We start from the raw sequence: 12,747 nt of genomic DNA, 5'->3' as shown, positions 1-12,747 counted from the left end.
CCGCTACTGCCGTATTTCCTGGGCACCTGTGTCTGAGCGGTTTGTGCCTGCTCGTGTCCGCGTCGCTCTCTGGTAGGGGCGTGAAATTTTGTGGCTGCGGCATTTGGTCTGGAATGAACCGCGCTCTCGGTGGAGGCCGGGGAGCCGAGCCAGAGCCATGGTGAGTGCGGTTTTCTGGTCCCCTGGGCGATCTCGTGCCCAGGCCACAATCTCAACTCGTGACCTGGGAGGAGGGGAGCCGAGGTTGTCTCCCCAGTGAGACTCTGAAGATGTAGGGCCCCGAAGAGTCGCACCCTCTAGTACACAGAGCTGCTGGCACAGCTCTCTAGGGCCTTTGTGTTCTACTATGGCCTTTGTGCAGGGGGCTGCAGTCCCTGGTCCATTGTCTCCAAGGCTGAGAGATTAGTGGAAACGCGTTTGATTAGATCTGCCCTTCCGCAAACATCCTAACAGTACCTTCTCTACTTTGCTCTTTTTCCTTGGCTCTTGCCGATACATCTCTTCTCGGTTCCTGAACACATTTGGGCGTCGGTTCTGTGGTCGAGAGACGCCCCAGTGCCGAAGGCACTCTGAAAAGCGAGTCTAGTGAAGTCCACATTTAACGTTGAGATGCGTTATCAGAATTCTACAGTGACCTTAAACAGTTCTTTCTCTAGCAGAAATTTTATTTCCATTATTCTTGATTGAACTTGAATGTGGCCTCATTTGCCCGGAGATGCAAAAGACGTTTTCAAAGGGAGGGAAATCATTCTTTTCACTGCTGTAAAGGTAAATATGCAAGTCGGCTCGCCCTTCCCTTTCACAGTGAAAATCCAGTATCTCTACAATGAATTGGACATAAAAGTCCTTTTAAAGGGCCGTTGGGTAGGATATTTTCATCCTAAAAGTTGTTTCTCCCTTTGAAATAAAACTTGTGATGAGGTGGAATGGGAGAATGGGTACCATAGAGAAGGGTGATAATTAAAAGAAGTAAATATTTACTCTGCTTCCCTTTACCAGGCCAGTACAGTGGTAGCAGTTGGACTGACCATTGCTGCTGCAGGATTTGCAGGTTTGTTTATGGTTTGGAAGTGGAAATGAAGCAGGGAAAGTTGGAGACTTTTTAATTATTTTGTTGCTTTTGTTTTTAGGCCGTTATGTTTTGCAAGCCATGAAACATATGGAGCCTCAAGTAAAACAAGTTTTTCAAAGTCTACCAAAATCTGTAAGACTTACTAAACATTTTTGCTAAATCTTTGCTGTGTTATGAAGCCCAGAGTCACATTTGAAGAGGGTAAATTTCCAAACATCCATGAAGCTCTTAAGAGATTACTTTGGGCCCCTTCTCTTGCTTCCCGCAAGAAGGGTTCTGAGCTTTGTAATGTTGTTACCCTGAAAAAAATCAAAATGTTTTGTGTGACAGAATTGGGGCTGAGGGATTAACACAATTCTGGTACCATGAAAATCAATTCTACTTCATTGTGTAGATACTATTAACTCCAGCATCATTTGTCCACAAATTCTTGCCTTCCCTCATCTGCTCTACATCACAAAAACACAGGAATCTAGGAATCTGAAGTGATCCATTCTTAACTGTGTGGCCCTGGCATTCTCTAATAGATACTTGGATATCACTGGAATTAAGTAGGCTATAGAGTATGACTGAATATGAATGTCACACCTTCCATGGTCACAGTTCAGAATGAAATTGGCTGTGGCAGCCTGTTGAGTATTTATTTTTATTGTTGTGATTGAATGTGAGAGAATAGAGTGATGGTAGGCTTTACCAATATGATCTCTGACATAACAAGGTCAGAAGAGCTGGTAGCATAATTTTCTCGATACTTAGTCTTGTTTTAGTAGTTGCCTTGACCCTCAAAATACCCTTGACTCACTCATCTGAAAACATCTCCAAATCCTTTTCTTGAGGCACTTGTTTTTCTAAAACATATAATCATATTCTTACATCAAATTTTTATCTGTAACACAGCTAACTTGGAATAATCTTCCTGTTATTCCCAGAACTGGCTTTGAGGCACTGTTGTTTTGTCTTACATTTTTAAGACAGTTTTTCTGGGGGAAAAAAAAAATATGGATGTTTAACAATCATTAAAGTATTTGCTGCTACTTACAAAGCTAAAATACCATAGGGGTTGCAGTTAAAATTCTCTGAAAAGTCTTAATTTTTCTGTTTCTAGGAACAGTTATCAAAATTAAACTTTCAGTTTTTCAGTTATCAACTTTAATAAACATTCAGTTTATTCTAATAACCCATTTTTACGAATGCATTTCCTCTTTCAGGCTTTCAGTGGTGGCTATTATAGAGGTGGGTTTGAACCTAAAATGACAAAACGAGAAGCAGCATTAATACTAGGCGTAAGGTAAATAATTTCTAATATTTGTAATATTTTTCTACAATTCTAGAGCTATGAGCAAACATAAAAAGATCTTTTGTTAAGAGTTATAATAGTTGTATACATTTTTAAGATCTAAACACTCCCTACAAGTCCATTGAGAAGGCACTCTGGTACATAAGCACTCAATTCATTGAAAGGCTTTTAAACAGATAATTGCAGTGCTCAGTGTTGTTCTCTAGAACACATTTTTTTTTTTTTTTTTTTTTTTTTGTGTGTGGTGAAATTCTGCCTTCATTTCCAGATACTTAAACATGTTTTACCTTTCAGTAAAAGGGTTTTTAGGATTATCAAGTTCAACTAATTTTTTAAGAATGTCTTATTTTTCTAAGGAGCGGTTTAGTTCCTTGATTCAGAATATTCATCTTCCTTATGTGCTATGAAAGGTTCCTAAACCACTTCTCATATTGTTTTGATGACTTGACTCCAGCTTCACAGCATCTTTAATTGGCTTTTATATACAATTTTTTGATGTGATCCAGACATAGTCTGAAGTAAACTATACCTTTTCCTTTTTAAATTAGCCCTACTGCCAATAAAGGAAAAATAAGAGATGCCCATAGACGAATTATGCTTTTAAATCACCCAGACAAGGGTAAGTACCTGTTAAATTCTTACACATGTTTTAAAGTGACTAGTTGTTACTAGTGGAGTAATTTCATATTTAATTCTTGGCTATTACAAGGGAAATGCTTAAATCTGTGTGTAAGCACTGTTGCCCAGGCTGTATCCGTTTTCCGGTGTCTTAAAAGAATAAATTCCTGAGTGAAAAAATTTATAGAATAATGACCATGTCATTTGAAAGTAGGGGTAAGCATTAACAATGTTTTCAGATCTTAAGTAGTGATAAAATGTGACTTCTAAATACTATTAATACTACTTTTTTTTGGGGGGGGGGACATATTCTTAAAGGAAATGTTAAGTTTCAGTTAAACTAAAAATTTAATTTTTTCTATCCATTTAGACCTTTGAACTATAGGTTTCCTAGTTAGAAACCTATAGGATATATTTCTCTCTGATACATGTCTAAGCAGCCTTGGCTGTGTTCAAAGAAAGCAAATAATTATTTAGGAATACCAAAATAGAGACCACAAAATATGTTCCAGTGCACAAATCTTTTTACTTTCGTAGGATAGGCCTTTCATTAAGAGCGTTTTGAGTTTAAACTTGGTTGTGATTGTTTTTATCTGACTGTAGTAGCCTCCTTTAACGAAATTTAGCTTGCATTAACTGGGGGGGCTTCTGATTCATTAAGTATAGTATGGTGCCTGTAACATTGCATTTCTACCAAGCTTCTTACTGGGATGCTGATGCTTGCTGGTCTGAGAATCACACTTTGAGAATCATTGCTCCAGCAGAGTAGTAGGAAAGCACCTGCAGATAACATCATGAAGGCACAATTAGTAACATGAAAAGAGAAAAACTGTGAAGGATAGAAAAGGAGTGCAAATCATAGTGGGGTCTTTCCAACAAAGCTCAGAAACCTCTGAGAACATCATGTTTTCAAAATAACATAGTACAATAAATTCATGTTCATTTACAACTTATAACCATCATAAATAGGTAACATACACCATTTCAAGGTCACATGTGGAGGTGTTTTTAATCCTATTTGTCAAGTTTAAGTTTTTAAAGGTGCCATTTTTGTGGAAATATTCCTCATGTGATTTCGTTTACTGTTGATCATACATATTACCATACATTTGGTGATCTGGTTGCAGTGTCCTCATTATTTTCTGCTAATTCCACCTATCAGATGAGCATAGGGATCCTTGAAGAGAATAGGTTTTCACCAAGCAGAAATTAAGAAGCCATATTATAACTATTCCTTTTGGGGCGCCTGGGTAGCTCAGTCGATTAAGCAGCTGACTTCAGCTCAGGTCATGATTTTGCGGTTCGTGGGTTTGAGCCCCGCGTTGGGCTGTGCTGACACCTCAGAGCCTGGAGCCTGCTTCTGATTCTGTGACTCCCTCCCTCTCTCTCTCCCCCTCCCCCACTCCGGCTGTGTTTCTCTCTCTCAAAAATAAATATTAAAAAAAAATTTTTTTTAATAAAATAACTATTCCTTTTTTCTTTCTTCCTATAGGAGGATCTCCTTATATAGCAGCCAAAATCAATGAAGCTAAAGATTTACTAGAAGGTCAAGCTAAAAAATGAAGTAAATGTGTGAATTTTAAGTTCTTGTTAGTTTATGTATATGCGTGCTAGCTTTTTATAATAAAAGGCCTCAAAGCTACAAATTTTAAAAATGATTTAGCACAAGCTAAACCAAGGCTTGGGTATAAGTTTCTTTGAATTTGAGGATTTTAAATCAGATGATAAAATATTTGGAGATTTAACACTTAGTAATTATGGATAAATGCATACCATCTGAATAGAAATATTTTTCATTATTCATTTAGCAAGTAATTTCTTACCCACTTCAAGGCAAAATGAATGTGACAGTCTGACTTTGAAAGGGCTCCCAATCTAATGCGATGCTGATAAACTGGTAATTAAAATACAGCGGGGATAGGGGCACATGGATGGCTCAGTCTGTTAAGCATCTGACTTCAGCTCAGGTCATGATCTCACAGCTGTGAGATCAAGCCCCACATAGGACTCTGCACTGGGCATGAAGTCTGCTTAAGATTCTCTCTCTCCCTCCCTCTCCCAGGCTCACACACTTGCACACACGCATTCTCAAAAAACAAAAACAGAAACAGTGGGGTATTAGGATGGCATGAATTCACACAGGTTTGTTATAGGAGGGATTCATCTTATTGTGAGAAAAGGCTGTTCACAGTTCAGAAAACTGACCCCACTGCTTGTAACCTTAAATTTTAAAAATGAATTTAGGTACATCTTTGACCTAAGAAATATATCTAACTATATTATTGACAATTTAGATTTCATACATTAAAAACTATACCACTGTAAGATGTTAGAATATAGGTCTTGTTTTTAATCAAGAAAATAATTACATTGTATTGAACTAGCCACTTAAAGAAATGGAATATATATATATATATATATATAATAAAGTTTTGCATTTGCTATAACCAAGGTTAACCATAATTAGTAAAACTAAAATGAAATGCTCTCAGTTATCAAAATACTCAGCTTGGACTACTGGAGAATTTATACTCCTATTTAAATGATATTTGAGGGTAAAATGGCTATTGGCCTAAACCTCAAACCTAGGGATCTTAACCACAAGACCTGTATAAAACATATGAAGTAAATAAGTAGTCTGTGGCCACCACTGGAAATACTATCTTTAGCTCTAAAATGGTAATTTATACTACCTATCATCTAAACCTTTAAGTCATCTTAAAGTTCCTAATTGTCAATGGAGAACACAAGACCTTCAAGGTCAAAATGGTGGACGGCAATCATATTTAGTGTTGGAATGTGTTTACCTGTGCTTCAGAGTTGGGTTAGACCTGCTGTAGGTTTATTTCCCATCCTGTTTCCTTGTTTAAAATCTGATCGAGTCCACTTGTTAAGATTTAGAGTATGAGAAAGCAACAGTTTACAGCAGCCATGGGTGTTACATATGAGATGTCTTTTTTAGTAAAGAGGTATGAAGGTAGTTTGTGATTCAAAGTAGTTATGTTCTAGAAGTTACTGAAACACTGAATTTAACAAACACCGAACCATTTGTTCATACCTCTGAACTTCTGGGTCCCATTTTTATCAACCAGTCAATATATAACCTTGTTTTATGTGTGCTTCTATTTAAAGACATCTTATTCATGTTGTTGATTCATTAACATTAAACTTGTAGTCAACAATATGGCTCCTGTCAGCATATCGCAGCCTTGTGTTTAGGAATGCTAGGCAGCACTTCACTAGGCTTGAGGACAGTTAAACAGGAAAGCCATCAATAAGGACAAAAATGTGAAGAACTTGGCATTAAATGGATCACAGAAGGCATACTTGTTTACAGTATAAATGAAACAAGGCAAGCTTCACTTTGGGCACTGGGTGATTAAATTTTCACTACTCTTTATGGCCACGAATGACTAGGAAAAGTACCTACACATGTTGATTTTGGGGTTACAAATTTTACCAAGTAGGTGAATTTGCAAATAAGGAATCTAATGAAGAAGACCAACTGTATTTTGGCTTACTAACCTTTTATTTCAGTCTTTTCGACTAATCAAGTTTCTTGAACAAGAGCTTTAAGAGATATTATCAATTAAAACTAAAAACAAATTTTTGAAAGACAAATAGAGTGTTAATATGCCCACAGGCAGTCAAGCATGAACCTTGAAAGGGAAAAAGTCATGTAGTAGGTATATTTTTAGGTGTGTAATACAAATAGCACACCTGTTGAAAGGCAAATATTAAGACAATGAAAAATGCTTTAAAATAACACTGAGCACAACAAAGCATGTTTTTCTTTCACAGTAATCACTTTTATTTCCTCTAGGCTTACCTTAAATGGAAGAATCCACATTTCATTGTAGGCTATTAAGCACTCCTACCATTTTTCTTGGGGAAAGGTCACTTGCGAGAGGGCTTCCAGATCATAGTGGGTAATTGATTCAAGTATGATCTGTGTAAAAGAGCCTTCCTCTTTTAATGTTTTTTTTTTAATGAAATACTTGATGTGTAATGTTAACGTTGACTATTTAACAGTGTGCTAGACAAGTAAGCATTTAAGCGTTTCACAAGGAAACAATAGTGAGATTAATTTACCCAAAACAGCATTCTGAATGAGAAGGCTGATCTTTCTCAAACCTAAAGTTCCATGCTTTGTTAACCTCTGCACTGTGGTACCCTTCACATATTTGAAAACCCAGGGATATTTGCCTTAGTGGTAAGGAAATTTGAGTCTGGGACTTTGTCCTTACACTTTCAGCTGGGGGCCTTTTTATCAGTAGGTACTCAAATGGTTTTTTAAGGGTGGGGTGGGGGGAAGTGGAGGTATGAACAGAACACTGGGACATAGGAATATCTGGCATACCAGAGATTTAGTTCCCCTAATTTTGCCTTGACTGCCTCAGAGTTGACATTATGAGTCCTATGCTGTTTTATAAAAAATGCTTTGTTGGTGAGGAAAGTAGGGTATAATAAGTGGTTCTCAAAGTTAAACCTTTTCCCTCTCATTTTCCAAATGATGGAAATACCTATGGGGGGGGAAATTGGGATGCTTGGGTGCGCAGTTAAGCGTCCAAGTCTTGATCTCAACTGAGGTCATGGTTTCACCATTTTTTGAGTTCAAGCCCCCCATCACGCTCTGCACTGATACTGCAGAGTCTTGCTTGGGATTCTGGTTCTACTTCTCTCTGACCCTCCCCCACTTGTGCTCTCTTTCTCAAAATAAACTTAAAGAAAATTCCAGTTCTACAAAATCAGTATCCCAGAACACCCAAACCATTCAAGAACTTGTGTGAAAATAGGTGGAATATTCATACATATGTATTCTAATTCTAGAAGATTGATTATATGGTTTTCTCTGCTATCCTTACTCTAGAATCGAAGCAAAAAAGGGCATAAGGCAGCTAGAAGTAAAAAGTAGGTAACTAGCATCTTTAATAAAGGGGTAAAACCCTAAGCATGTTAACTGTGCCACACTACAGTTATATTCAGCGTACTGAAAATGTACACCTTACCTTAAACCCTGCTTCAGAAATGATTATTTAAAAAATTCACTCAGGCAGAATGCTTCAAAGAGTTGACAAGTCACGTTTAAGTTTCAACACTCAGGCTAGAATTGAAACAGTTGTTTCAATGGGAGAACAGGATAGAAAAAAATATCTAAATTTGAGATAAAGTACAAAAACACCGTTTAAAATGTTAGAGTGGGTTTTTGGTTATAAAAAAGAATCTTGGACTGAAAGTAACCTTGAGTACCAGGAAACATCAATGACCTAAGCTCCTTTTGCTCTTGGCACTGTTGAGTACTGTGTATCTCTGCTTTACAGCCAAAGCCAAGTGTTGCCTTAGCAACAGAATATAGAAGGAGCTTCTATCCAGTGTTACTAGTTTTTCCTGACCAAAAGACAATGTTTACAATCCAGTGTTAAGGTCTAATATGAATATGTTAACACTTGCTGTTACCTTAGTACAAGTGCAATTAATGGCATGTCAAAAGTAATGTTTACATTCTTCTTTACAACCTGAAAATGGGCAGGTTGAAAATGAAGCTCAAACAGGTTGACACAAGCTCCAAGGCAATATAAATTGGTTTATCCACAAAAACTGTGGGAAATTTTTTGCAATACTCCCTAAATTAAAAAATGAGCAACTACTTTTGACAATGCAAGTAAAAAAGTTACAAAATTATTCACAGAATACCCCTGTAATTTCACCCCAAGAAAAATTTACCAATCACTGAAACAAATTTGGCAAGTTATTAACTAGTATACTAGGGAATAGTGGGGCTTTAGGACTGAGATCAGTGAAAAATAATCTTGCCCTTGCTTTTTGCTATCTTTAGACTGCACATGGCATAATTGGAAATGTCTGGTTTAAGTACACAGAAACTCCCAATTCTATAAACCTATACCTGCAATTTTCAAATTACCAAAGAAGTAATACGCAAACCAAATGTATTGGTGGAGATCCTCTTAAAGGAGAAAGCTACATGATAGTCTACACCTTATTTCAGTACTTGAAGTAGTAATATAGAAGGTACAGATGATTCTTTATAACGTGATCCGCTGATAACCTTTTAAAAAACAATATATTTCTGAGTGTATGTACATCTCTCACCAATAAGGGGTTTTCAGGATGATTAGACTCTTGGTTGATTTCTAGAGTAAAATGATCATACTTAAAAAATCATACATAAGAAAATGCCACGTTTGTAGGTCAAAAATGGTCAACTGTGGCAATCTCCTATATTTCAACATATTGGACTTTCAACAAGTGCAACTTCAAATTACTACCACTTGCCAAAATTTAACTATACATAGCAGACTGATTGTTGCTTTGAGTTTCTGAAATAAAACCCAAATGCTATCAAAGGTTGTGACTACTATCCATTCACGAAAGCTTTCTTTTTTTAAAACATTTATTTATTTTTGGGACAGAGAGAGACAGAGCATGAACGGGGGAGGGGCAGAGAGAGAGGGAGACACAGAATCGGAAACAGGCTCCAGGCTCTGAGCCATCAGCCCAGAGCCTGACGCGGGGCTCGAACTCACGGACCGCAAGATCGTGACCTGGCTGAAGTCGGACGCTCAACCGACTGCGCAACCCAGGCGCCCCCCAAGAAAGCTTTCTAATAAAACAAAGTTTAAAAAAGGAGTCCCCAAATTCACTATACCAGATGTCCTTATAAAAAACATAGGGGATCCTGGGAGGGGCCCCTGAGTGGCTCGGTCCATTGAGGGTCCCTTGATTTTCAATTCAGCTCAGGTCATGATCCCAAGAGCAGAGCCTGCTTGGGATTCTCTCTCTCTGCCCCTCCCCTGCCTGCGTGTGCACTCTCTCAAAAGAAAAAAGGTATAGGGGATCCAAACCATAATAGCAAAGGTAGGAAACTCAGTGAGGATTCACACCATCCTTTTATCTTTTGGAATTATGCCAAACACAGAGATCCAGTTCAATCCAAATTTCTTAAAGCCTTCTAGAAAATCCAAGTGTAAAAGTAATTTACCTTTACTCTCCAATAATCACCAGTACAGGGCTTAATGCATTACAATCAGGTTTTCCATTCAGCTGTCCTTCCTTAGATTAAAAACTTTATTGTAGGCATAGCCTATGAGAAAACTAGGTTGATTTCAACTTCAAGAAAATGCAAATCTGTGTGAAGTTGTATCTGGTACTATTATCCAATCTAAGTGCAACATTGTTAATATGCCAACTCCGCAGAGACCTCTCTCAAATTACAAATCAGATTTCTAGCAAATAACAGCTACAAAAATACCCCATGTTAGCATCGAGGTGATGGATCCGAGCTACTAAAGAATGGCTGACATGGAGATCCAGAAAACAATACCAGCTACTTTTGCCTCTTCCTCAGTAACTTATTAGTGTTTGTTCTTAGATATTTTACTTCCCTACGTGTAACTGTATTTGTTTTGCACAACTATTTAGGAAACTTCCCTCAGTCTTGTTCTAAGGAATGTCTGAGGTTTTCACGAACAGTTCGATGTCCTGCTTCTCTTAACTCCACATTAAAATACACAAAACGAGTTAAAAATTGGTGTATTCTTAGTACAATTTTACCAAAGGTTACTGTTTTACCAAAGGTGACTGATCTATCAACAAAGACCCATACACACCATTTTGCAAGTTTTAGGCCCACTGAAGGCTTTAAAAAGGTGATTCCATGGGCACTTGGCTCAGTTGGTAGAGTATGCAACTCCATCTCAGGATTGTGAATTTGAGCCACACGTCCGATGTAGACATTACTTAAAATCATTAAAAAAATAATGAAATAAAAAGGTAATGCCAAACCCAAGATCCTAGGCTTGCCAAAGTTTCAGGAAAAGATTTTTATCCCCACATAATCTTAATAAGCTTCCAGATGTGATTTCACCTAAGTATACTGAAATATGGGGGTTGCACAAGACATTTGGGCTTTTCTGTTGAGTGTCTTTTAGCATGGCCTTACTTAGCAGTAAGTTTTCCCAGAGCAACATCTCACTTAACTGGTGTAGTAGCCAAAAAAACATACATCCCTCTCAAATAATCTGGTGGGCTATCTAATCACCAATAGCTACTGCCTTTGGGGAATAGGCTTTTTTGAATCAGAGTATACGGTATTTACCCAAGACTCATGGTTCTGCAGTACAGAAGATGCTGGGTTTAGTCACTTGTAAATAATGAAATCTTGATACTAATTTCCTAGAATGTGGTTATTCTGAACAACTGCTTATACAATACCCACTTTCTAAGATGGTTTTAGGTTACTTTCTCAGTGAAACAATCTTTATGGCAGAAGAATCTTAGTGAATCTATTCTACATGGAAGAAAATGAAAAATCATTTTTTTCTTTACACCGTATTTACCACTTTGGGGATTAATGAAAATTCTCTTAACTTGTAATTAATCTGTAACCCTGTTACTCTAGACAAGAAATAAAGAGCCAACAGTTTTACTTCTTTCTTTTGATGGTTAAAAAAGACATCTGTGGGTTAAGTTTTTTTTAAAACTCAGGATATGATTTGATACTGTTATTCAAAATCCAAGGATTGCACTAATCATACCACACCTTACTTATAAATTCTATTATTAGGATTTTAGGGAAATGCAGTTAATGCCATCACATGTTAACCTCAGTGATAATAAACGTGAGGTCTAGGGTTATATGTACACTGACCTGACAATTATTACATTTTTAGCAATACCTTGAAATGTCTTTCAGCCATTATAAATTAACTAAAACCACTTAACAGTTTTATGCACATAACAAATTAACACAAATTATGCACATAAAAAACACTTTTAAACATCAAGTGACAGAAAGGGCTGTCTTTCTTGCTCAGTGGTCTATATATACTATAGAAAAAAATCCTCCAGTAAATCCACAATTATCTGATATGACCTCACAATTATCTGCATAATTATATCATTATTACTCTTTGAAACACTTTATGTGAAGTCTTCATCTTCCTAAAATTAAGTAATGTGGCTAAAATATATACAAAAAATACAATCATTAGTTTGACAATCTTCAAAATTATTTCCTTGAGAATCAAAAACCAAGTTCATGGTCTACTTCTTAAAAATTGCTCACCATTCTGATTTATAAAAATATTTTTTAGTAAATTATCAAAGGCCAAAGTAAAATTCTGCATTTTATCCCACTGCCTTCCAAAAGTTGCCTTTGAGTAGATTATAAAACTTTTCCTAATTATTAAATGTATGACCAATTCCCTAAGCCAATCTATTCTAACAGACTAAATTTTAAGCTTTCAGAGGTTTCATTACAAAATAATTAACTCATCAATTAATATTTTAATATATTTATACTATTTATGAGCAAGTAATGCTTTTTTAAAAGCAATTAGGATAACTATTCTAGGCCTATTACTAGTTCCAACTACTATGCTATAAAAAGTATACTGGTATAAAAAGTAGAAAGTTAAAAATCAGCAAATGGAAGATCAAAGTTTATTTACTACCTGCATACAAAAACATATTGCACATCAAACAACCAAAATCAAAAAAAAAAAAGAAAAAAGAAAAAGAAAAAAGAAAAAAAGGAAAAGAAAAAGAAAAAAAGGAAAAGATACTCTATTGAAGACTAACATGTACTTTTATACAGAATAAACCTGGAAATTGATCTTTTCAGTAGTTCAGGTTATCTCTGAAATGGACATGACTAGTTCAGCTTAGTGTTTTAACTAAAGCTATGTTTGATTTTTAAATACTGTACACTTTAATAAATAAACCAAACAAAGCCTCAATG

General features: G+C 36.4%; 1 protein-coding gene across 3 annotated transcripts; it reads left to right on the top strand.

Annotated features, from left to right (window-relative positions):
- On the top strand, window positions 1–4,645 carry DNAJC19 (DnaJ heat shock protein family (Hsp40) member C19). Of its 3 annotated transcripts, none has more exons than XM_040480853.1 (7): window positions 1–160; window positions 660–768; window positions 1,000–1,051; window positions 1,131–1,204; window positions 2,281–2,360; window positions 2,918–2,988; window positions 4,480–4,645. In XM_040480853.1, the coding sequence occupies exons 2-7, from the start codon at window positions 694–696 to the stop codon at window positions 4,548–4,550; spliced, it is 423 nt and encodes a 140-aa protein (XP_040336787.1). In that variant the 5' UTR covers window positions 1–160; window positions 660–693; the 3' UTR covers window positions 4,551–4,645. The 3 variants fall into 3 exon arrangements, with proteins under 3 accessions (XP_040336787.1, XP_040336788.1, XP_040336789.1); XM_040480854.1 differs by having other exon boundaries at window positions 657–768; XM_040480855.1 differs by lacking the exon at window positions 660–768.
- The last annotated feature ends 8,102 nt before the right edge of the window (window positions 4,646–12,747 follow it).

Source organism: Herpailurus yagouaroundi, unplaced genomic scaffold, assembly GCF_014898765.1.
Source record: "Herpailurus yagouaroundi ecotype Mexico unplaced genomic scaffold, PumYag 159, whole genome shotgun sequence".
Classification (NCBI taxonomy): domain Eukaryota; kingdom Metazoa; phylum Chordata; class Mammalia; order Carnivora; family Felidae; genus Herpailurus; species Herpailurus yagouaroundi.
This window is presented reverse-complemented; position numbering and strand designations above follow the sequence as displayed.

Bases quoted from the DNA above. Each gene is read 5' to 3' on its own strand.
- DNAJC19 (XM_040480853.1), top strand. From the start codon at position 694: ATGTGGCCTCATTTGCCCGGAGATGCAAAAGACGTTTTCAAAGGGAGG. The intron at 769-999 runs GTAAATATGCAA...TCCCTTTACCAG, and splicing joins TTCTTTTCACTGCTGTAAAG to GCCAGTACAGTGGTAGCAGT. The intron at 1,052-1,130 runs GTTTGTTTATGG...TTTTGTTTTTAG, and splicing joins TGCTGCTGCAGGATTTGCAG to GCCGTTATGTTTTGCAAGCC.